General features: G+C 41.5%; 1 protein-coding gene and 1 long non-coding RNA gene across 3 annotated transcripts in view; one reads left to right on the top strand and one right to left on the bottom strand.

The window, feature by feature from the left end:
- The window catches only part of LOC146081011 (uncharacterized), a 38424-nt gene extending 18459 nt beyond the window's left edge, over positions 1–19965 (top strand). The window contains exons 3-4 of the long non-coding RNA XR_014475047.1: positions 18856–19073; positions 19662–19965. This is a non-coding gene — a long non-coding RNA (uncharacterized LOC146081011). The remainder of the gene's footprint in view (positions 1–18855; positions 19074–19661) is intronic.
- ARHGAP12 (Rho GTPase activating protein 12) overlaps positions 10332–26518 on the bottom strand; it is a 71467-nt gene continuing 55280 nt past the window's right edge. For both annotated transcript variants that reach the window (XM_083188873.1, XM_083188874.1), the window contains 9 exons: positions 24779–24880; positions 23848–23946; positions 21339–21450; positions 19827–19946; positions 17191–17289; positions 16942–17019; positions 13739–13873; positions 13122–13224; positions 10332–11810 (listed from right to left, as the gene is read on the bottom strand). In XM_083188873.1, the coding sequence (XP_083044999.1) occupies positions 11636–11810; positions 13122–13224; positions 13739–13873; positions 16942–17019; positions 17191–17289; positions 19827–19946; positions 21339–21450; positions 23848–23946; positions 24779–24880 (1023 nt within the window). In that variant the 3' untranslated portion in view covers positions 10332–11635. The remainder of the gene's footprint in view (positions 11811–13121; positions 13225–13738; positions 13874–16941; positions 17020–17190; positions 17290–19826; positions 19947–21338; positions 21451–23847; positions 23947–24778; positions 24881–26518) is intronic.

Here is a 26518-nt window from a genome sequence, read left to right as displayed (position 1 = left end):
TTAATCTAGGAAAGAAGTGTGGGAGGAAATCATGGCGTGAAATGGATGCTAAATTCAATGCTTCCTGAATGATATTGCTCCTCCGTGACCCGTAATCTCAGCCCAAATCAGAAGGATTGCCTTTGAAAATGTATAGATGTTAGAACCTTAATATGAACGCTGAGTTATAAACATCCATTTAATTAGGGCTACAAATGGTGCCCTTAATTGGATCTCTAGGAGCCCTCGGAGAAAACAGAGTCGGAGAAAGAAAATTAAGGTCATTCGTAATTTTATCAAATGAAAAAAAAAAAAAAAAAGTACCTCCCCCCCCCCCCCCCAACAACTCAGCAGCTTGTTGTCAGACGTAATTATTGTTTACTGATAATCAGCATTTTTCTGTGCCAGCGATCATGGCAGAATGACGAAGTAAGAGAAGTGAGAACCCTGCAGCTTTCAGCTGTCTGCTACAATAATTACACAATGTCACAACACCTCTGGGAGTCTACATCCATGAATCCAGCGTAATTTCTCTCATTGGTTCAGGGGCGTGCAGATTCCCAGTCTCCAACCAATCTCTCACATCAATTCTTGGGCACAAAGTGTGAAAGGCCACACAAAAGAATCACCTCGCTTTGCTTTCACAAAATATTGTACCTGGTGGATTAATTGGGGTTAAAGCAAGCTTCAGCTTCAGACGGAGGGAAAGGAGCAGACCTACTTAATCTTATATATAAGCAGGAGAGATAACAGAGCATGAGGAGAGAATAGTAATTTGCTCAAGTGGAGTTACTATGGAGATTAATCAACAGACAGACACTGGGTACTGTGGGCAAGCTAGTTTGCATTCACACTCCAATGGGAAAGTCTGTAAATTAGAGTCCGGTTTATTTATTTATTTGCTTCTAAGAGAATCAGTCTAACCTAATTCTTACTTTCAACTGCCAAAAACGAAAGGGGGAAAAAAAGAGAAGAAAAAAAAAAAAATCAATAGACTACTTAAATCTTAAATCTATAGCCTGGAGGAAGTTTGCATTTAATGTTTTTGAGAAGAAGACACATTTGATTAGAGCTTAGATGTTAAGCAAACTTGCACTTTGCCTATACTTTATTCTCAGCCGCTAAAAGAAAATTACAGCCAGAAGGACATTTGCATGTACAGTAAGTGATGTAGCACAATGCAACGTTTGGAAATACATGTATTTCCATGCCTTAATGATGCATGTTGTATGTATAGCAATCATACATCTGTCATTGGCAGCGGTTATAACATGCAAGGGCCTAACTACCATAGGCACAAGGGGTGCAACTGCTATGGGGCCCACAGCTGAAGGGGGCCCATCTTTACATCAATTTATCACCATCAGTTGCTAAATAGGGGGCCCTTACAAACTCTTGCTATGGGGCCTATTAATATCTAGTTATATGTCCCAGATAACATGGTTTGTATGGCTGTTTCTTAGGGTATCGCATCCAGGTCACAGGTAATGTCATACATACACATGTGTCCTCGTAGATCTAGCCTCAATACACCAAACAGCGGCAGATAGCCGGCACAAAAGCACCAACCGCTCCCGTGCAGCTCTGCTAGTGTCAGATACCCTTGTGCCGAAATCTTAGGGCCTTATTCAGACCCTCTTGCTAGACACTTGCTGCCTAGTGAGCGGGTAAGCGCCATCCCAACGAACACCCCCTGAATCCCCTCGGCAGTATGCGAGGGGATGTGTTTGCTAACACATGCCCTCGCACGTGGCCGCTAGCAGGAGAAATCATTTGATGGTCGCTCACCATCGAATGATTTCTTCTGCCATCGGTAATAAAAGTCAGTCTAAACTGACTTATTACAGCCGCTGATTGCGGAAGACGGGGCAGGCACTCTGCCCGCCCTGAGCTGGGAATGCCACACCTTCGTTTCCATGGGGACACGCCCATAAAACACAGGACGTTCCCCTGATGCCTTCCCCCTACCCATGCGAACACCTCAGTCAGTGTGATACTCGTGAAGGCGTTCAACCAGGGGGTCTGCACATGCGCATATACGCAGACCACCCACTATTGGAACAAGGGCCCCTTCTGTGTGGGTCTGAATTAGGCCCTTAGTTGCAATGCAGATTGACTAGGACTCACCAGGAGACTCTGCTGATTAATATGATATTTGTAGATCTGCGTGCAACTGTATAAGTACTGTAGCACAACAGAACGTGGCATGGGAAAAAACCACGGGTGCTGCATCATAGCACTTTCTATGCAGGTTCAGGGACTTTGCAGCCTAATGTCAAGGGTTCTCATTTGCTTAAAAGTACTAATCAACTACTTCATCTCTGCTACAGTCACGTCTAACAGCCACAAGCTGGCAAGCTGTGTGAGAATCTTCTGGCATTTTGCTGAAAATGCATCTAATACCGTGTTCTCACTGCCAGTGAGAAATACACGGCTTTTACCTGACCCCCGTTCTCACTGCAACGCAAATTCACGGGTGAAGTTCTACCCGGTAATTTGCCTTTTAACACGGGTTTTTATGCAGGGAGAACGGGTCAACCCGTGTCTGCATACCCGGATCTCAAACACGGGAAAAAAAGAAGGGTTTTACCCATGTATGAGATCCGGGTATGCGATCCGTTCACACTGCAAAAAAACCTGTCTTAAAAGGCAAATTTCCGGGTCGACATGCTAGACCATGGGAATTTGCCTGCAGTGAGAACGGGGTATTAGTTGCAACGCAGTGCTACTAGGACAAACAAGTTCTGTTCTGCTCTGTATAGACTCAGTTACATACATACAAGTGTCATTTATCAAATTAATCAGCACAGTCTCCTCGTGCATCCTAGTCACATTGATTCTAGTCAGATTAATTTTCAGGAGGATAAAAAAAAAAAAACACCTAATGTTAGCAGAAGTTCACGGGACCTAGCACTGGCATATTGAGGCTAGATCACAGGTTCTCAGTACCCCAAGCAGTGCATGTTTTGCAGGTCTCCTCACAGAACAAAGTGAAATATATGTCTCCACCTATGGATCTTCTAAAATGTGTCAGTCAGTGATGAGTGCCCCTGTCGGGTGACCTGGAAAACATGAACTGTGTGGGTCCTGAGGACAGAGTTTGAGAACCACTGGGCTAGATGTATGAAAACACATCTCTCTTTGCTAAATAATACTGAAACACAATTTAAATATCATATTAAAGATTACACCATATGCTAGTAAATTTATTTCCATCATTTCTAAAAAATTTGTATTCAAACAGAGCAGTCTTTAAAATGCACCGCAGACAGATTGGTGTGGTAAGTCTGTTGTGTATTTAATGAGGAGTTACTTCTTTTTTGGATTTAAAAATTCCGTAGTATGGGAGCAAATTACAATGGACCATTTTGCTCCCAAATCCAGTGAAATGGCCCTTTAGACAAATTGGTAATTGATATATCACCAAATGTATCTGTCATTGCTTTTAACCATTTTCTGGCATTTGGTAGCAAATGGTTAATTGTGATTTGCATTTCTATTTTACCAGATTTTCGTTCCACCCAGCCAAATGGGACAGATAATCATAAGGTTTTTTCCCAGCTATATTCTTGTAAACCATCACTTTGTCCTTTTAAAAGTACTCATGTAATTGGCGCTCTCTCAGGAAGCGTATGATTTATAATTTAAGGTGCGTACCCACGGTAAGATATAGTGCAAAATCTAGCACACTATCTAGCTAGTTTCGAATAGCATGCTAGATAGTGCACTATATCTTACAGTGTGTACACACTATCCGACGTGCGATGCGCGCTCCCGCCGGTCGTCTGGCAGGGAGCTGCTCGGGTGAGCATGCAACTCAATCTGGCTAGAAAGCATAAGATAGTATAGTGCAGTACAGCTGTGATGTCATATCGTATATGATATCTTATGCACAATGTATGTTATTTTAAGCACAAATCTTATGCTTTTGACCACTGGGACTTTCCTGGGAAATCGTATACAATATCATACGGAACATAAATCGTACCGTGGGTACGCACCTTTAGCACACAATTCTGCCTTATTTTTCAAGAAATTATCAATAATCTTGTGCTCAAATTGGAGGAGAACCTGCAATCTGTGGGGACTGTGGGCCTTATACAGATTTGTATGCTAATCCATTGCGACTACGCAGCGGCGTAACGATGATTTGGGCGCCCCCCACCGATAATAAAGCACGCCCCGCCCCCCTCCACCACCCCGGCCGCCCATTCCCCCCCATATTTACCTGTATTCGCTGCGCTGGCCCCGGCTCCCCTCCTGGCTTCATTCTGATGCTAAACACGGACCATCACAAAATGGCCGCCCCCATACAGCAGACAGTTTCATAGAACAGTCTGCTATATGGGGGCGGACATTTTATGATAGCCCGTTGAAATAGCATCAGAATGAAGCCATTGGAGCCGGGACCACCGCAGCGAACATAGGTAAAGCTGCGGGGGATGGGGCATTATAATACCACCGCAGCCCCCCGGCGCCGGCACTTACCCAGCGCCTCCCCGCGACCTGTGGTGCTGTAGTTACGCCACTGCGAATACGGCCTTGTATGTAGAAGATCTTCAAATGTTACAAAGGGCCTAATTTATTTATTTATTAACAGTTTCTTATATAGAGCAGCATATTTTGTTGCGCTTTGCAATAGGAGACAACAGCGATACAACAAACAGGGTATTTACAGACAGTCAAAAGGTCATTCAGATTTGTACATACACCTGTTGGTTTAAAGTACAAATCTGATGGTAATGTGGCGGCACAGGCACAAGGCCCATTCTGTGCACATGCAGAATACATCTTGTGATAACTGCTCGCAGCCTCTTGTCATCTCTAGAATGATTGACATGCTGCGGCATTTGGAGAGCAGCTCCTAGCACCATTCTACAAATAAGGAGGGGGGAGTCTCCCCAGTTTTGAATGCATCACATTTTTAGATTAATGTACAGAGGGGGAAAGAAAATAAAGAGAAGAAAAAAAAAAAGCACCTGATCACCGGCGTAATGTGACCCTAGCCACCGGCCACTTACCGCAGGCATGTCCAGTCTATGGCCCTCCAGCTGTTGTGAAACTACAAGTCCCATCATGCCTTGCCACACTTTTGCTATTAGGGAATGCTAAAACTATGGCGAAGCATGCTGGGATGTGTCGTTTCACAATAGCTGGAGGGCCACAGTTTGGACATGCCTGACTTACAGCATGGAGCAAGCCTTCCTCCCAACAAAACTCTATATGACAGCCATTTTGCTCCTGTACTGAAGCAGGCTAAGGCTGGACAGTTTTATAACTCAGATGCTGGCAGCAGGCCACATGCTTTGCCTATACGAAATCAATCATAGGCGATTCTGTAACTGAGCTGCCATTTTCAGTGCCACATATGTGATGAATTAACGCTATCTGGAGTTATGCCCTGAGCTGCCCTGTCAGATTCTTTGTTTTATGAATGGGGAGATAGCGTGGACACATATATATATTTCTCAGAAACAGCATTGCTTGCAGAGGGCTTTTTTTAAATTAAACTTTCTATCATTAAGTCAAACACAATACCACTAGGGTCAGGGATTCTACTGCTATATACAATGAGAAAAGTAAATGGAGTAATGGTATTGCTGGGAAAATCAGGGTCATGTGATAGGAGTAGTTTTATATATGTAGGTATAGACCCTTACAAGGGTAATTCCAGTGCCAATGATACATATCAGAATGACTTGGACAAACATTGGTGTATGATATTTTCCATGCTGGGAAATCATAACTGGGAGGACTATCCAGCCAAAAGGGGCCAACTATCTGAAAGATCGCATTATTTCTATAGTGGTCCCCACTGTGTGCAGGGGTGAGGTTATGTGCCTCAAAATAAACTATAATAATGTATCCTACTTCTGTGTGTACTAAAGTATTATGTTGGTTGGAGCTGCTCGATGCATCTCATGGGGGTGTGGATTGTTAGGTCTATACCAACTAGGTCGACAAGCATTGGGTCGACACCACTAGGTTGACAGTCAGCAAGGTCGACAGGACATTTGGTCGACACAGGCATTAGGTTTTCACTGTTTTTTTACCCGAATGTCAACACAGTCGCCATGGACACAGTTTGAAGTGCACCTCATCCCCTTGCTTCGCCCACAATGCTTCGGGCACTATGTTATTCTCCCACCACACCCTAGTGCAGGGCTGGGCAACACCGGCCCTCCAGATGTTGATGAACTACACATCCCAGCATGCCTTGCATCAGTTTCAGTATGGCCACATAGCAAAACTAACGCAAAGCATCCTGGGATGTGTAGTTCATTAACATCTGGAGGGCCGGGGTTGCCCAGCCCTGCCCTAGTGGATGGTAGGGCATGAAATACCGCCTGTTGGCACAAAAAACAGTGAAAAACCCCATGTCGACCTAGCTGCCTGTCGACCTAGTTGGTGTAGGCCTAAGGACCGTCTCCCCTCATGGGCTTACCGGGATACATGTGCTCACTTGCACATAGGACATGCTGAGAGAGAGCAGGTGAAGAATGCATTCATGGCAAGAACACCTGTGCTTCTATTTTATTGTAGTAGAAAAATAGCGCAGGAGACTATACCAAATATATATATATTTTTTTAATTTCAATATCATTTCCTGATGCAATTAACATCATGAACAATCTAGTAATGGTGCGCATATGCAGTGTATGAGTTTGGTGTGTGCTGCAGGCTACAAGGCCGACTTACAATAAGTCCTTTGTCGCCACCAATGCAGTCTAGCAGCCTCTTCCCTTGCTGCAAACAAAACCAATCGCTAGGCCACCATAATAGAGTCCAAAATAAAATGGGAACTATGGCTCATTATTTTTGTTGTCCCTGAAGCTGCGTAGAAGATGGTGGTCATCCTGACCCCTTAATAACAGATACCAAAGTTCTCTCCCATTTCAACCCTGTGGAATTATAGAGGCCAAAGATTCCAAGAACTGACCACAATGGAGTCTATTCATGTGTAGAGCATGGAGAGCAGTTACTTGACATTTGTCAGTTTCCTGTACACGATCAGCCCAGCAAACCAATGGAAATGAGAATAGTAGTTGTTACAGTTCACAAAGAACTCATTTAAACAATTTAGATGGCCGATCTTATATGGAATGAACAGAAGTCACAATTATTTTATTACACAGTGATAAATATGTTGACCGTGAATGAAAATTGAGCACCATCACATTTTTATTAAGGGTCTGGAATAGTTAGACATAACAAGGGAGATAATGTACTGTATACACCCCAATAATCTGTAATTAAAACCTGAAGGTGAAACTAAAGTGTAAGTTTTATAGACGAGTTTTGTAAAGTGGTGCATTTCTCAGCACAGCGCTCACACATCAGTCTGACAGGCCTAGTAAGCTCCTACAATGGTTAAACAGCGGTGCGACCCGGCAATATGATGATATATCCACCGCTGTACACAAACCGTGGTACTTCATTGTAACATATTGGTACATGCTTCATGTAACACCATCCGTGGCATCATCCCACTGGACATGCAAGGAATGAAACCTTGCCCAATATATCATATAGTGTCCAATATATCGTATAGCGTACACCCAGCTTTAACCTATTCAATGCTCCCATTAGCGACATCATTGATGGGTGTCGGATCGGTTTTGTTGGAAAACGGGCGCGGATTGAGGAATGTCCTTTCCGACAATTTGCGGACAATCCAACACTCGGTACATTGAATACCCGCTGTCGGTGTACTGTCAGATCAGATGATAAACGGCTGGGGTTCTGACTGTCGGAATCCCACATTGAATACCCCCCTTACTCTGTATGATCAGCAGTGCAGAATTCCCTGCACCCACCCAGCATCGAACTGTGGAAATTGAGAGTGATTAGGGAAGGGCTCCCACTGTTTATGGCTGAGATGGGACAACCCATCCCGGATTATTATAGAGATTCTAGTAATAAAGCTTCTTTAATGTGTTTGCAGGAGTAGTGAAATGTGCTATTAGTTATTAATACAGCAACACTCTGCCATAGGGAATAAATGGGATACGGTCACTAGGTCTACAAGCATTAGGTCTACAAGCAATACGCGAGTGCAGCGAGCCATGTGAGGGTACGTGGTGCTACGTTTTGGTGTTCATGGTGACTCTGTCGACATTCGGGGCAAAAAAAAAACATGAGAAACCCTATGTCGACCTTTTGACTGTTGATATTGCCCATGTCGACCTTATGACCCTGTCAACATAACCCCATGTCAACCTTCAGTCATGTCGACCTAGTTGCTGTCTATCCAATGATCCATACCCGAATAAATACAGTGAGAAAAAAGCACATAAATACAATTGTTAAAGCCATGTAGTCAGTAATAGAGGTCAGAGGCCTGCACAAGTCACAGTTATACAGACGGGTCCAGCAACAGTTCGCTGCATATAGTATACATTTACCTCAGCCGCCAGCCTGATTGTGGTGAATGCATATCCCGAGTGGGTGTACATACACAACCTACTATGCCATGACTTGTCACAGCCTCAATGTAAATGGACACATCTGTATGAAAGCCTACCATAATCATCTGAACTGTAGATGTCTCCTTTTTTCAGTATAAAGTTACAATCCAAAATGATTTTAATTCCTTGTCATAGAGTAGAGAAAAACACGGAATTATTTATCCAAAGTTTCTGCCAAATACCAAACTAAACCCTAATGTACATTTTAAGTACCAAAAACTTGGATTCTGCTGGTAAAATCCAACACACCAATGTATCGACAGAACACACATATGGCTCTGGATAAAAATATTCAGCTAAATATATTTTATTTTTCTTGCTTTCTTCTGTGCTTTACAGCAAGGTGTTTGTATTATTTTTATCACAGTTATTTATAAAGCACACTCATATTCCCAAGCACAGCATTTCCATCATCCACATCAGTTCCTGTCCCAGAGGAGCTTAAAAACTAAATTCCCTTCCACAATGATATACACACACCATGATTAATTTTTTTGGTCAGAAGCCAAATTAAGATAACCCCGCCCATAAGGTGCATACACACGGTGCAATTTTGGCTATGCTATACAATAGATTATCCACTTTCTAGTCAAAATTGTTCTGCCTACACAGACTATTTTTCCTTGCAATACAAACCCTGCAGTGACACGCATCGGCAACACAAGCTGTATACACTCGGTGCGATAGATATGTTTTCTGCCAATATGAAGCATATCGGACCGCGTGTATGCCCCACTAGAGTACTCAGAGAAAACCAGCACATCAATAGGGAGAACCTATAGGGTTAAATTTAATAAGACTGGAGTTTTATTGAAGATGCGAGGTTGCCCTCAGAAACCAGATTTTATCTATTATCTTCTAGAAGGCACGAAATCAGTGGTTCCAAACTTGTTTGAGTCATGGCACCCTATAGTATAATCAGACCTTTTTCATGGCACCCCTATGCCACAAGATTCTTTAGAAATTACGTTTCTAGGTCCTCTTTATGTGGTGAGGAACAGGATTCGCTTGTTTGCCCCCATATTTTATGATTGGAAGTCACCAGCACTGGTTTTGCCTATTCCATTCACCATAAATATTTTGAATCAGTCTTGGACCACCAACTCAGGGCACCCCTACAAGTCCACTTTGGCACCCCAATGTCCCACGGCACACACTTTAGGAACCTCTGCACTAAATAAATAAGTAGAATCTGATTGGTTACTATGGACAACATCCCATCTTTAATAAATCTTAGTAAATCTAAAATCTCTAGATAGTGCCTTGGCCAGGATTTTAACTCATGAGCTCAGCTGTGCTATCTCAGTGCTATCTCACATGAACGGTACTAGGCAAATATATTTATGTATGTCCTTGGATAGCGCACAGAGTTGAGTCATTAGATATAATATAGCCAAAATATATAGGACCAAGAATCCAATGGTAACATCGCTCCCAACATGACCCATTCCAGGAGGGACAAAATGCTCTTCACCTGGACTTCCAGTCAGTGGCTGTTGCAGAGATGGGACTGCACCACTGTGAAAAATTCAAATAAGGGAGCCTCACCTGCCCATGATTCCCAGACTGCGGTGTTTGGGGTGGCAGTTAGTGGGGCCTCTCTATCTGAATTTTGGAAACAGAGCACCTTGTCCCTCCTGGAATAGGTCATGTTGGGAGGTATGAAACAACAAATAAACTCTGACAGAACAACCTTGGCAAAAGGCATAGAAGCTAGAAAGTCAAAGGAAATGTCTTCAGTAAACACAAACGTTAGGGTGGATAATAAGTGAATGGCCACAAACACTGTAACAGCCCGCCCAGCTAGTTTTGGAAATATTTTAGATAAACTCTGTTTATATCACAAACAAAATAATGTACAAAACATAAGAGAGTCACACAGCATTTCTTGTAACAAAATCTTCCAGATTCACTTTTATTTTACAAATTGGTTTACATTGTTAAATGTAATAGAAATACTCCAAATTCACAGGTCATTATTTTGATCTTTAAAGCGTTACCAATTTATAACTGGGCTCTTCCGCCCGCCCCAACAGGCACAATGAAATATAGAACTTTTTTTGTGGCATCTTGTTTTTAATCTCTAAAATATACTGTACATATTAAATAACCCACTGGCTCAAAGCCTTTTAAATATTTCCAGTACCTTTGCTTAAAACGTCTACCTGCAAATAAAATAGTTTCCATCTAAAAGTGCATACAGTTAGTTCCGACAGGCGTTGTCGTCTCGCAGGATCAAGCAAAGAGCTGCCTGGATTGTATTAGAAAGTGTGAAATGGGAAAAGAGAAAATAAGACTATACAGCTTTCATTATTTACAATGAGCCAAATGGTATGCAGCTATCTGGCTTCTATTTACATCAATGTATCATTATTATTAATACCGCAGAATCAGCACGGCCATCACGTACAGTATCACTTCTCGGTATATGTCCAGGCTTCGGGCTAGGACACAGATAGCAATGCAATAGAATACTTGACTTTTTACACACACACTCAAATGTCAGTCAAACACGTTGATAAATAGTCCAATGCGGGATTTCAGTGGTTTGCCCAGAATAAAAATAACACTATTACTATTGTGCAGTTCTGCAAGGCCATGACAGAAGCAAACATTTACCAGTGAATAAAGCTTGAGAAATGATGCATTACCTCTATGCAGAACTGGGCAATGTTAGCAATAGTTGCTGTGGACTTATTTACTGCATATCTGGTACAACACAAAATGTCACTGTCAGCTTCAAAAGACACATACGAGATGCAATTTCACTAAGAATGAACTTCAAATGTTTCACCACCAAGTACCAAGATCAGCTTCAAACACTTCAGAACAAGCAACAGTGATTAAAGGTTCATATCTGCGGCATGAAAATAGTAGTTTTATTTTCCAGTCAATCCAGTGTCTGTGTTAGACTTGTGTGGGAAACAAGCAACTGAATGCAATACTCAAGAAAAAGAGTCAAGAATGAAAAGTCACTGCCAAGTGGAAAAAAAAAAAAGTTGTGTAGGTCAAATTGTTCAATCTTCAGTGGCTCTCGCTGTCTTCTCCGAAGTGCAAAAATGAACTCAAGCAGTTTGGTCCAAAACCGATAAAAAAAATAAAAAGTAAAAAACAAAAAAAAAAATATCATTAATGTGAATATTATTTGTGTCCTTCAGGATGAGATGAATATTCCAAGAACAGCGAGATCAGCGGCCAAATATCGTACTATATTCCAGCAGAATGAGCTCCACGATTTGATTCTGGTATACTGTGTGAATGGCAATATTACCAGTCTCTTGTTCCGGTTTTAGCAAAGTTGGACCGAAAACAATTGCTAAACTTTGAAAAGTCATTCTGTTCTTTTCTCCAGTTTCCACAACACTGAGAAAAGAAAACAGAATAAAGGTTAGGTCTATTTGCTACAAGCCTACATTTGTGCTATGAAATAATTTAAAGTCGACAGGTCAAAAATAAAAAAAAGTGTAACATCATTTTTTTTTTATATTAAGGACCAGTCAACCTTCATTGGTGGCAGCCCTTTTATGCTATGAAATAATATTCCAGAGAATAAAGGTTCTCAATTCACCAAACAAAAACTTAGATCACCAAGGCGTGAGGCATAAAAGTAACTACAGAGGGAAAAAGGAATAGGAACTAGTGGCCTCTCCAAGGAAAATGTGACTAGGAACTAGCAGCCTCCCCAAAGAGAATGTGACTAGGAACTAGCGGCCTCCCCAAGGAGGACACGACTAAGAAATGGCAACCTCACCAAGGAGGACACGACTAAGAACTTGTGACCACACCAAGGAGGACACGACTAAGAACTGGTGACCTCACCAAGGAGGACACGACTAAGAACTGGTGACATCTCGGAGGGTGATTGGTCTAGAACTAGTACAAAGTTTTCCTCCTGTCTCGGTGATGTAACCAATTTCTTCATGGACTTTTTAAAATCAAGTCTCAAAGCACAAAAATACTTGCCTTCACAATGTGTCTATATACTAATAGTTTTCCTGTGATAGGTAGGCAGAGATATTTCATCATCTACGCCATGTACATGTAGTAACATAAAAGAGCAAGTCCTGGAGTATTTGGTGGCATTTCAATTAGCGGTTAGTTTGGCTTCAATGTGCCACTCTAATATAGCACGGGCAGCAGCACTGCTACTTCTTGCTCAAACCCCATAGAACTATTTATCTAACATCTTAATGTCATACATGGGTGCAGCCAAACATTGCAGGATGGGGAAGCTTTGCAAAAGCTCTGTAGTTTAATTAAAGGCTAGGTTTCTTTTCAAATTATGGGGGGTATTCAATCTGTGCCGCTATTTCTGCCGGCGGAAATAGCTGCAGTAGCCTATTCAATGCTGCTGTTTCCGACAGCATTGAAAACATTGTCTGAAATAGCCGCTAATTGTCGAATGTGTGGCCGATTCCGACAATTTAGGAGCATTGAATATTGAGTGACAAGTCAGAATGGGTCAAAAACGGCCATAAATCAAACGGTCGTGAACGTCCAGTCGGATTCGGGATTGAATACCTCCCTATTTTCTCTATTACATCAGAATGGTGAGATAAAACCACGTTCATGAGACATCCTTTGCTTCCAGGTTAATAATACGATAAAGCCACTAATAAGAATCAAATAATTTTAGTGTCAAGTCTATTAATGTAGTCAGCACTTTATACTCACTGTTTCAGATGCTTGAAGAGCGCCTGCATTGTGTCTTGGTTCGGTTTTGGCAACTGCTTAATTAGCTCTTTGACGGCTTGAACACGAAGCTTGGGCTCTTGTTCTGAATAAAAAGGGGGAAAAAAATGGTTCGTTGACATCCTACACTCAGTCCTGCAGTGACCTCTAGTGGCCACATCCAGATGATTCTAGGACATTTGTATGAAAACAGATGATAGAAGATAAAGAGGAGTCTGATGCTGGGTACACACTGGCTGCTGTCATCTGTCCACTTGAACTGTCAACATTTTGGGCACCTTGGCAGCCACGTACCCCAAATATGTCTGTACACGGCATCCTGCAGCAGAGCTGATGGCCGATATATCTGCAGACACCATGTACACTTGCTGCATTGGCCACCGGTGACTGATGCCATAACTGAGCGAGCACGTGTAAATGCTTGTCTAGTCTTACTGATCATCCACAGATCGGCGGACTGGCTGAGCGACTGATGTACAGCCTAGTGTGTACCCAGCTTAAGAAGAGAGGGAAATAAGGATTTTGAACTTGCTCTGTGATTCACCAATCAGCATCCAGAAGGTGAATAAAGCATCATGGGTAGTGAGCATCTTACTTACTGATCGCGTTCACAAAATCATCAAAGTGGTTATATGTAAACAGAGGTTCTGGCAGTTCTCGGAAGAACATCTTTAGTGCCCCGGTGATCACATGTATATCTTCCCACTTAGCATCATTCAAGTCCAGTTTCTCATCTGAAAAAAGCACAGATAAATACATTGATAACAAATGCATATTACTAAGCAATTAAAGAACCAGCAAACTGGAAAGGCAAGCGATTTTATAACCATCCATAATATCTGTAAGAGGCTTATAAGTAATGAAGATCGCGAATATGCATCTGCGCATTAATAGTATATAGACACTGTCCAAATCTTCTTCTCCCATGTTACATTGATTTCCACCCAACTGAATACCCCCCATAGTGTGGAGACACTGCATGTTACTTGATTTACCATCATCTATAAACTTCCAGCAATTACATAAAACCCCAGAGAGAGATGCGTCTATTGCATTCATCCGATAGAACTTTCTATACACAGATGAATATTTAGCGCTGCAGCATAACACTCACTGCTATTTCTAGTCTTGTTTGGTGTTTTCATTAATAATGCCCTATGATAAAAACAATTCACTTAAACCAGAAGTTTAATTCTAAATTGAATTATTGTTTAAAATATTTACTTTGTGTTGTTTTTGCACGCACTAATAAATACAAATGATACCCACTTATAATCTGCTAGCTGACTAAATAACCAGATTTTAGACTAGTAACAAGCCTATTCTCTTGCACACACCTAGCTACAGTATGAATGTTATTTCTGCAATGATATATACAGAAAGTATACATTCATTCAATAGGCCAATTCAATGAGATTTTGCGAAGAGATACAATACTGCACAATTCCGTGACACTAGCTTTTCAATTACAAAATGTTTGTTGCAGGTGATTAGTGTGAGGTAACATAACCCTGTGGCCAGTATTCAATGCTCCCGATTCACCATATTTTCGGCGAATCGGGCGGTTTTCACTCCTTGGGGTGAATTTTTACACTGAAAATATGATTCACCCCATTCAATGTTTACTGTTCGCCAAAAGCGAACAGTGAATGCCGGCGAGTTCTTCGTTTCATGCTCGCTGCAATTCACTGGTGTATTTCAATGGGGTTTTCACTGGGATTCGCCGAGAGTGTATTCAATCCTAGGATGGCAAATTGCTTTCTCCATGATTTTTGCCATGATTCACCATTTTGCATTCAACATCTTTTTAAGGTGAACTGGAAGGTGATCTTTTTTAAAAATATATTTTTTTGGTGTCAAAAAATCAGATTTTTTTTCTGTGAAGGGGCATGCTATTTTTATCCATGTGCACATTAATATATATTACATTTTTATTTTTTTAACATTTTTTTTACACTTTCACCAGCAGGGGGCCGGGGACCAGGAGCCGGGAGCCGCTCATTAGATATTCATATATTCACTTCACTCTGGTCCCGGCTTTGTACGTGCAGGACCAGAGGAGCAGCTCCCTAACCCTGTCCCGTGCCAGTATTCCCGGGGGCAGCATCTGCTGCCTGTGCCCCGGGAGCCCTCCCCCTCAAATTATGGGGCAGGCAGGGAGGCTTCCATCTCCCTGCCTGCCTCTGTCCCCCGGCTCCCTGCATTCGCCGCAGGGGTTAAAATTCGCCAGCAGGGGCAGCGAGCCCCTGCTGCATTGAATAGGGTGACAGGGAGGGCTGGCAGCGAATGCAGCAGCCCTCCTGAACCCTGCAAATGTGCAGCAAATCCTAAACAGGATTCGCTGCACATGGAGAATACAAACATTGAATACTCCCCTGAATCTCTACAATTGTGAGCAATATGATGGCAGGGTAGTACAGACTGTACTTATTTTGGTGGTAAAATTATTTTCTTTCTTTTTAAAAGTGGAAAAACAATACCTAAAAGAAGTATTTCCCAGCCAATTAAAGCCTCTAATGAATTGGGGTATACTAAACTTTACAGATGTATACACGCTCATTGTGGCTGCAATATGGCCACTAGGGCCCGTTTGGTGTAACAAATTGCACCCATGAAATGATGTGTCGGTTAATGTATTTTCAATGAGTCGCAGGTGTGACTTCAACACACGAGCGGGTACTTGTGTATTATCACGGCTCCCATCTCATCCCATCTCATTGCATACCATAAGGCTTAAGATGGTATGCAATGAGATGAGATGTGCTGCGATGGGACCCGATCTTATACAATTTAAAATTGTATACCATTGTATATGGCATACAATGAGATGAGATTTTAAATTGTATAAGCACACTAATGGGTGCTTTCAAAGTCAATTGGCCCCCCTATAAGATTTTTAATTGTATAAGCACCCTAATGGGTGCTTACAATGTTAAATGCACCCCCACCATCAACGCCAACCCGAAGCGTGGCGGCAGTACGCGTCCTCTAACCTTTTCATACCCCCACTATCCATGTCGGCGTGGAGTTGATTTTATATAGTGTGGCGAGCGCAGCGAGCCACCGAGCCCGAAGCGTGGCGAGCGCAGCGAGCCCTGCGAGGGGACGCGTAATACATGTAAAGTATTACGCTGCGCTCGCCACGCTTCGGGCTCGATGGCTCGCTACACTATATAAAATCAACTCCACGCCGACATGGATAGTGGGGGTATGAAAAGGTCGGAGGACGCGTACCGCTGCGCTCGCCACGCTTCGGGTTGGCGTTGATAGTGGGGGTGCATTTAACAGTGTAAGCACCCATTACGGTGCTTATACAATTAAAAATCTTATAGGGGGGCCAATTGACCTTGAAAACACCCATTAGTGTGCTTATACAATTTAAAATCTCATCTCATCGTATGCCATTGTATGCTATATACAATGGTATACAATTTTAAATTGTATAAGATCCCAGAAGATGGAAATCGTGGGAGCCGTGATAATACACAAGTACCCACGAGCGTAGCGGCAGATGCGCCTTACAGTAAATCACGCATATGACACCTACGACATGGCTGCACCTGTATGCAAGGTCATTTTGATATAACTTTGAGCCACATAGAAAATAACTCCCAGTTGCAAGTTCCAATTTCATGTCTCACTCATGTTAAGTATAAGTCTAACTGTATACCATAAAGTTGCAGCTGATGGTGATCTGCATTGTTCGTGGCTAAATGAATTCAGCTGAAAGACTATTTTAAATGTAAGGAACAAATAAAGAAATAAATCTGGAAATGAGCACAAATGCTTGTATAAAATTTACCATGTGTCACAGCAAATCTGAGCTTCTGTATCACAGCAAGGTTTCCACTGACTCTGTATAGACCATCGATGTCCAACCCTATAAAGGTTACAAAGGATTGAGGTTATGCAAAGGTAATAATTTGTTACACTTTAAACTTTCCCTATAAACATACTATACAACGTGGATTTATTATTGTCAAATGTAAAGGTAATTTGTGATTTAATAATTAATTAAAGGGGCGTTATTCCAAAAGTGAATGTTCCATACCATGTTCCTCAATATGGTCGATGCACATCTTTACAAATGTTGGCACTGTAGTGTTCTCTCTCTGACAAAGACTGGCCAAACTGGAGCCAAACACGGGGTCTGCAACCAAAATCACAAAAGAATGGAAGTCATCCAACACAAAACAACTTTTTGGGCAATTTTGAATAATGATCTTCATTAATAAATACAAAAAATGTAACACATATATTTACAATACCATTAAAGCATTAAAATAAAAGATTTCAAAACACAAAACCGAATACAAAATCTTATTTGTATATTACACTTAAGGTGAGTACACACGGGTGCAATTTCATGTAAAATCGCTGGGAATATGGTCGCTGAGCGACCATATTGCCAGTGATTTGGAGTGCAAATGCGCGCTCCCGTGTGCACTGCCTAATGGTCGCAGGAGCATGCTCCTGCGACCAGCGGCTTTTCCAGGCGATCGCTGTGCCGGGAGGTCAGCGCCGGGGAGATCAGCGTTGATCTCCCCAGCCCCGTGCCGCTGCTCCCTCCCTCCTCCAATCAAAGTGACAGCAGCAGCGTCTGCTGCTGCTGCGCTCCCCCTCCGCCCCGTAGCAGTGTCTCCTTTTCATGATTGCTGGGGATATATTGCTAGCAATATATCCCCAGCAATCATATTACCCCATGTGTACACAGCATTAGAAGTAATCTCTGTCATTTGATCTCCTGGAAGCTCTACCTATACATTGTGAAGGAAGATCCACATTTGACTAAATCCTACATCTATAGAATAGCCTATAATGTGGTAATATAATCTCCCATATACTGTCTTGTACACTGCTTGGAACATTTTATCATCTCAAACCAATGTGCACTGCACTACAGTGAGGTAACCCAAAATAAACTTCAGCTCCCAGCACCCCTTGATGCCAGAAGCTGTAGTTTATGTTGCGTTTGAATCAGTGGTGCCAGTAAAGGTGCCCATACATGGTACAATTATTGTATGCATTATGGACTAGATCGCATTGCATGCGATGCGATCTAGTTCAAAAAGTATGCTTACGGTACATACTTTTTGAGCTGTGTGCATAACGTGTGTCACACTACTATAGTGTGATGGGCACTACTACTACAATAATTGAATTAGGGTGGTATTGTGTGGCAATACCCCCACAACTCCAAGCCCTTTTATGGCGGGCAAGTCTTCCTTCCCCCTTTCAAATATGGGGGCGGTCCCTTACTTTGCCAGGGGGCTCTCAGCCTTCGATAAACCTGTGATTTTGGAGTAGGGCTATTCCATATTAATAGGTAATAATAAAAAATATCCCATCCGTGATAAGAACACAAACTTCCTCTTGTTAAGTTTGAACAAAAACAGATTGGTTGAAACAAATAATCCCCCGTTTGTGATTATGGAAGAGCCCAGTACATCGTTATACAAAATTATACACACAAATTAAGATCACAGTTTCGTACATTCCTTTATTCTTCTCTAAATCAAGCAAATTACATTTTTATACATCTGTGGTATCACTTTTTCATCCAAGCTTGGTATCATCCACCAACACAGCTAGCTTGCCTTCTGACAGGTAACTTAACTACTAATGTATGTTATATATTAATAGTTACTGACATAAACTGGGAGGTCTCTGACATCGTTAATGTGCAGTTGCTCTGTTTTCTGCAATTTCCCTGCAGTGTAGGACTTACACCTGAGGCCATGATGTGAGCCACAAATAACTCACAGGAGCTTGCTATACCCACACATTAGAACACCACAGAATACAAGAAGCCGCATCAGTCTTGAGATACAATAGCTGCGAGGATGTAGCAAAGGAAAGAGTCTGGATTTCTCCTGTATAACGCCAATAACTAGAACACTGCAACATATCCTATTGCCATAGACCCCCGGGCAGGTAAGTGTTAATTACGGTCATACATGTCATATTTCACCTATGTGACTGCTGCAACCACATATCACTACCCAGCACTTACTATCTAGCATTCAAATGGTGATACGGTCACTAGGTGGACAAGGGGAAGGTCAGCCTGCATTGGGTCGACCACTAAAGGTTGACATGTCTGAAGGTTGACATGGGGTTAGGTCCACAGGGTCATTAGGTCGATACAAACATTAGGTCGATATGGGCTAGGTCAACAGTCAAAAGGTCAAGATGGGGCTTTTCACTTTTTTTTTAAGCCGACATGTGCCGACAGGCGGTATTTCATGCCCTACCATCCACTAGGGCATGGTGGGAGAATAAACTAGCGATCGTAGCAAGACACGCGAGGGGACGTGGCGCACTTTTTTAGAGCACGTCGACCTAATGATTGTGTCGACCTAATGACCTTGTTGACCGTCAGACATGTCGACCTTGATGTATGTCATCCTTCAGTAGTCGACCCAATCCATTTAGACCTTCCTCTTGTCGACCCCATGACCCATACAAATAATGTTAGTACCTACACTCAACCCTTCTGAAGATCTCGCCTCTAACTTTCAGGTCACTATGAAGCTCAGGCATTTTTCTTACAGGCAGAAATAATTCGAGAATTCACGAGTCAGTCAACAAGAACTCACCCGCTCCTGCTACAATATGTCTATGTTCATGGCAAATATTTAGTAACTGCAACAGAAGCTAGAACGAGGCCTTGGGTGCACACATTACCTTTAATATAACCCTTCTCACGGACCGCTTGCATCGTCGGACGCCGGGTAAGGAACTTCTTCAATTTTGTTTTGGTCTTTTTTTGCTCTGAATTATCGATGCTGGGTGTTTGTTTAATAGCTATAAATACAGAATGAGAATGTGGTTAAACAGCTAGATTATAGTTTACAGAATACAACTTCTGGATGTGAGAGGACTCCAACATGCAACAATTAGGATATAAATATACCAGGTAGAGTTTTCTCACAACCCCTGGCACATAGCATTCATATTGCCGAACTTTGCCCAAAAGTGTGAGTCAAGAGTAATAATATATATCACAACCAGAATACAAGGAATCATCATTGCCGCCACATTTTAAAATCTATGTATAAGACTCTTGACCAGTACTTAACAGATTTTTTTATAATGGATTGCTAAAACTGTAGCAGGGCATGCTGGGACGTGTAGCTCCACAGCTGCTGGAGGGCCATAAGTTTGAAACCACTGTTTTAGGGTATATTGAGGTTGCGGAACTTAAAAATGAAAGTTTTTTCAAATTGGCTCTAGTTCTTGAATTTAAGGATATCCTAATGCCCCTTTCGGACTGCGCTTTTTACCCGTTATTTTGCAATTTTTTTACCATTTTAAAACGGTAATTTGTGCAGTCTGAAAGGTGCAGAGTGAATTTACCGATTCTATTGAACTGGTATTTCTAAACGGTAATAAAAGCAGGGTCCTACCCGCTTCAGACCCGTTTTTTTTCATCCACTGTTTTCTATGGGTTAAAACGGGTTCAGTGTTGTGAAGGAACAAAAACCTGCATTGAAATACCATTTAAAGATATGCGGTGTGAAAGGGGTTTTAGCTGGCAGACCCGTTTTTAGAAACATTTTAAAATACCTGGTCAAAGCCAGTTTTGCGTTCTGAAAGCAGCATAAGTCGATCGAGAGCTTAGGGGTATATGTACTAAGCTTGAGGGCCTCATGTATCATGCTTAAAAAATTATAAACAACCAGCTCCTACCTGTCATTTTTTCAAACCTAGCCTTTAACATGGCAGTAAGGGGCTGTTTATCACTCTCCATTTTATCACTTTTTGAAGCTTGATACATCTGGCCCTTAGAGAGAAAGATCAAGTGGATGGAGACAAACTACCAACCAACTAATCCTACTTGATCTCTTTCAACTTTCTCATTCTACAAGGTTTTTAGTTTATAGACCACTTAGAAATAATGCATGCACATGGGAAGCTATCGGAACATTCTAGAAGGTGAGACAGGACTATTTTAGAATGTTCTCCCTCTGTATATAAGTGATTGGTCACTGTAAATTGAATGGTTTGTGTGTTTTATTGTTTCTCGTGTATGTATCTCAAAAATTAGAGTCAATCGAGCAAAACTGATGTCATTCCGTAGTTACCCCAAAATTGCTGTTATATATGATTGGCAATAAAAAGGTTGATCTTAGTATAAGATTTTTATGGACCAAAATGCCCCGTATAAGTATACTCAACAAGCAATTGAAAACTTACAACGACTCTTTTTGGAATCATGGTCCTTCTCTTTGTCATGTTTATCTTTCCCTTGTTTTTCTACTGGGGAGTCCGGCACATTGTCGTCACTGCCCTCATCAGCCTCCGCAATCTACACAGAAATAGAAATATTACTTTCAGCAAGAACATAAATCAAAAATATATTTTACAAGTAGAATGGAAATCAAACCCCATTTATACATAGGCCTATTTTCCCTACTGTCCTTGTACTGCTCAATAACCCTATCTTCACCTAAAAACTCTGGCAGTGATTCAATTTGGAGCAGGGTTTAGCCAAGTTAAAAACCTCACAAGCCCAATTTTGGACAACAGTGAGTATGCCCACTCTGGTTTCCCAGGGATCCAATTTTAAAAAAAGTGGTTGCTAGGTTTTTTCTGCAATTAAAACTCTGCAGTTTGATAAAAGAAAAAAAAAAAGATACACTGGGAGGTGCCAGGGGGTTGTGGAAGATTTAGTTCTCCTGTAGAGAACAAAACAATCTAAAATAGAAGGTGCGCAATTTACACTCAAAGTTCAGCTAAGCAAGCGTGCACAAAGTAATAATCCCATATGATTACTCCCTAAGCACATAGTGCTACGTACCAGTGCCATCGGCTCTGATAACCAGGAGTGTCTCTATATTATCTACATTCTCCACAGTTTCTTAAATACATGAGCCGCTTCTTGTACTCTATATTGGATTGCAGCGTTTCTTAGCTTTTTATATGTATTTCTTATTGTTTTGTACTATGCACCATGGTTAATTTTGTATATAGTATGTGTATATCGGTGTCCATGGTTAACATAATCTCCGTCAGATGCCGGTACTGGACGTGTCAGTGAGCTACCAGATGGAGGCAGGACCGGTCTGCGTTTAGCGTCCTCATTTTCCACGGCAATCTGATGATGTCACAAGCCAGTGCCACGGGAGTCGTTGGGTTGATTGGCACCAATTTGCACCGGTGAGCAGCCCTATTTGTCTGTTTTGCACTGTAATGTATCCTGATGACGGAGTGTAAATAAAACCCCAAAATGTTGAACATACATCCTGCGTGACTGTTTATTTTTGGGAGAGCGGCCTTCTACAAGTATTATTATTATAATTTTATTTATAAAAGGCGCCACAAGTGTTTTGCAGCGCCGTACAAAGGAACAGTACAGGGAGACAAAACTTGGCATAACATAGAATAAATAACAAAAATACAGTACAAAAAAAGAGTGCCACAGTTCAATACACATTACAGCTTGAATATAAGTAGTGAGGACTCAATCAACATACAACTAGAGGCCAATGATGGAGATGAGTATGCGGACAAAGATGGTCACTGAGTGTTGGAGTATAGGAGAGCTGTGAGTGAAATGTGAAGAGAAGTGGGCTTTGACAACAGGAGGGAAGAGGGCCCTGCTTGGACAATCTTACAATCTAGTAGGAAGGGGAGACAGACACATTACAAGAGGTGCAAGCAAGTGGGTGGTGGTTAGATAGCAGGATGTAAACAGGCAAGGGGACGGAGAACCAGCTAGTTTATGCAGTGGAAGGGTACGCTTTGATGAATAGGTGAGTTTTCAGTGCCTGTTTGAAGCTTTGCAAGGTCGGGGAGAGTGTATGCTGCATATAGACACTGCCTAGAGTACCCAGGAATGCACCCAGAGTATTTGCCATTCGGGAGTGCTACCCTTCCATGGACATAGATATCTAAAAATAAATATGTATTTATTTTTACACACCCGCCTAAAGCTCCCCTTGAAGAAGTCCACATTGGATGAAACGTGTCAGAACCCTCTACAATCCTATGTAGCATTTGGACTAGTACTCCCTCTCTTTTGCTGCTTTTTACCCCTATTTGGGAAGGACTAAACAACATTTCAAGCTAAGTACATTTCCTTTTCTCGGGACCAAAAAAACTCTCCGTGGGTCAGATTATACCCTGCAAAAAATAATTTCTATCGCCTTATGCATTTTATCTTTTAATTTTTTAGTTGTTTCCCATTTTTCACTTGTTAACCACCCCCCCCCCTCTCGTTTTTTTTCTGCAATTTTTTATACTTGCATACAAATATATATATTTTTTATATATGTAATAATTTAATAATTCCTTGTGCTTTGCTTAGGATAAGGAGTTCACATGTGGGAGACTTGTCCCCACAGACCCTTAAAGAAAGTTGCGTGTCTACATTAGCCAAATTTGGTACACATAGCATATTTATGCATTATTATATTAGTGTATTAACATAAAACAGCACTATCAGGCGCCTGTTTTCATATATATATATATATATATATATATATATATATATATATATATATATATATATATATATATATATATATATATATATATATATATATATATATATATATATATATATATATATATACATACACACACACACACACACACATATATATATACACACACACATATACATATATATACACATACATACATACATACATACACACACACACACAGAAACAAAACACACAATGCTAGAAGGGTATCATACCGGAATGCCGATAGTGTTGCATAGCGCCGAGTACCATTCTTTGATCATACTATCATTTTCACATTGTATTAGAAGTTCCGTTCCGGATGGGATTTTTAGCTGTAGAAAGATAAAAGTTATTATTCACAAAAAAAATTATACTGGTTTTAGATAAGTATTTTAGAATTGGCATATACACAATCTATTTTCAATAATTAGGCCTCCTATGAAATGTTAATGATTATTTTAGAAGCACTACCAGAATATAAAATATTCCTGACAAAGGGCGTTATTCAGTAAGGATCTCAAACGCAAAAATCTTTCTCTAATAGGCAAAACCATGCTGCACTGCAAGTGGGGCAGATGCAACATGTTCGATTTGTGTGTGTATGTGTGTGTGTGTGTGTGTGTGTGGGGGGGGGGGGTTGAATCTGAAATCTAAACTGCAGTGTAAAAATTAAGCAGCCAGTACTTACACTGCACAGAAACAAAATGACTCGCCCAACTCTACCTCGCTCTGCACAATCTGCACATGCATTTTCAGCATTGTTTTGCCCATTAGAAAAAGATTTTGCTTTTGAGATTCTTAATAACCCCCATAATCCATTATCAAAAGATAGTGAAAATTTAATTTATATACTTTTTCTTTTCTCTACATCAAAACTGCACATGAAGACCTTTAAGGGCTTTTCACCCCGTGGGTGACTAGATCACTTAGAAATGGAGCACTGATCGCTCCGCGTGTATGGCACCGGGAGATGGCGGGTGTGGTCCTTCGCGTCACCATCACCCTTAGGTAAAGACCGCTCTGTCTTTCATGCTAAATCGTGGGGCTTTGCCTTTAAAATATAAGCAAAGCCCTGCTCTGCACAGATCGCTCAGCACACATCGCGAATGTACAGTGATTGTGCTTAAGCACGTCGCCCCTGTGTGTACAGGGCTTAAGTGTTACCTCTATAACATTCTTCTTGCTGGATTTGTCCTTCGCAGCCCATTCCACAGAGGCTCCTCTAAGATCAACGGTGAACTCTGGTTTGGACTGGTTACTCCCAAACTTCTAGAAAAAAATAGGAGTCACCATGTAGTTTAGTTATAATAACTCCTATGTTCATGCAAGTTACGATGAACAAAGCTCATAATTAGAAAGACCTGCATAAATGAAAAAGAAACAGCTCACTGATCCTATATAATACAGCTGGAATTATTGTGTTAATTACCTACCTTCACCGACCACATACGAGGATAATACTGACAAATCTGTCCTCAAATTACCAGCTCAGTTAAATCTTTACACAGTTCATAAATTACACAATATGTTTTATGGTTGTATTTACAGAAAGGTTGGCTGTCACTTTCCGATTGATGCCAAGAGCTGGGGGTTTCTCGGGTTATCTGGCTGTAACTGCAGTAAGCAGTGTATAGCAACAAGGAGGAGACAGATGTAAGCGCCGGTGAACAGAGCCTGACCTACATATTCAGCCTGCTGGGATGGGAGGTGTGAAGTGGATGGAAGATTACTGTATGTCCTGTCCAAGCATTGGACATTGATGTATTCAATTGTTCATTTTATTTCTCACTATCGGACTCTCACACCCCAAAGCATGTAATAAGTGCGTGGCAACTTCAGGACACGTGACAATAAAGTTGTTGAATCTTAGAGGAAATTGTATTCTCAGTAGTGAATAGATGATCAACATTTTTCCAGATAAGCACTTGCAATGGTAAATTCAGGTCACTGCTTCACAAGCAAGGACACCACATACACATACTGTAAATAGCTGAAAAACACAGGACTGGAACTTATAAAGATGATGTTGACCGCTCGGTGTGCAACACAGAAATGCAGGTATTCTGCACTTAGGTAAGTAAGATCAGGTGTGGACTGCATTCATTGGCTTTCCATGTCTGAGCAGCACTTACAGTATCATTGCACTGAAGTCTTGTGGAGTTTGCATTAACTGCAGTTCTGCATGCTGGTCACCTTAGCCAAGGCCTGTGTGTCAGATCCTGTGTGTCTGATAATGGCCACTGTAATGGATTAAATCCCTGCCAACAGAATGTGGTCACCAGGTCCACAAGCATTAGGCCAACCACTACAGGCAGACAGTCATTAGGTTGACACATAGAATGGGTGGATGTGCATAAGGTTGACACAAGCATTAGGTCGACATAGAAAAGGTTGTGATTAGTTTTAATGTTTTTTTTTTAAAGGTGGTTTCTCATACTTTACTATCCAAGTGGGCATAGAGTGAGACTATAATAGTGTGCCAGGCACAAGCATGGCGAGTGAGCAAAGCAAGCCATGCGAGGGGACGTCGTACACTTATACCTTGTCCATGTCGACTTAAGTCGACAGACAAAAAACCCATGAAAACTCGTGTCGATGATTATTCATGTCGACCTACGTTCTATGACCCATACCCCTGCCAACAATGTGAAAACTAAGACAAAAATTGGCAAATAAAGGTCTTGCCGTCTGTCTCAAGTTACCAGTGCTAGGGACGGGGACAATTGGTCAGAGGGGTTAAGGAGAAAACTACAAACAATAGAAAGTGATAAATCAGAATGTCCTTGAAGCAGTAACTAAAGATGGTCCTGAATTAGGAGAACTGATTCATTTACAAAGCGGAAATTGAATGAAATGATAATTTGGCATGCACTGGTCTCTCAATAATGAAATACTGGTAGTTAT

The sequence above is a fragment of the Crinia signifera genome, chromosome 5 (genome assembly GCF_055691185.1).
Source record: "Crinia signifera chromosome 5, ASM5569118v1, whole genome shotgun sequence".
Taxonomy (NCBI): Eukaryota; Metazoa; Chordata; class Amphibia; order Anura; family Myobatrachidae; genus Crinia; species Crinia signifera.
This window is presented reverse-complemented; position numbering and strand designations above follow the sequence as displayed.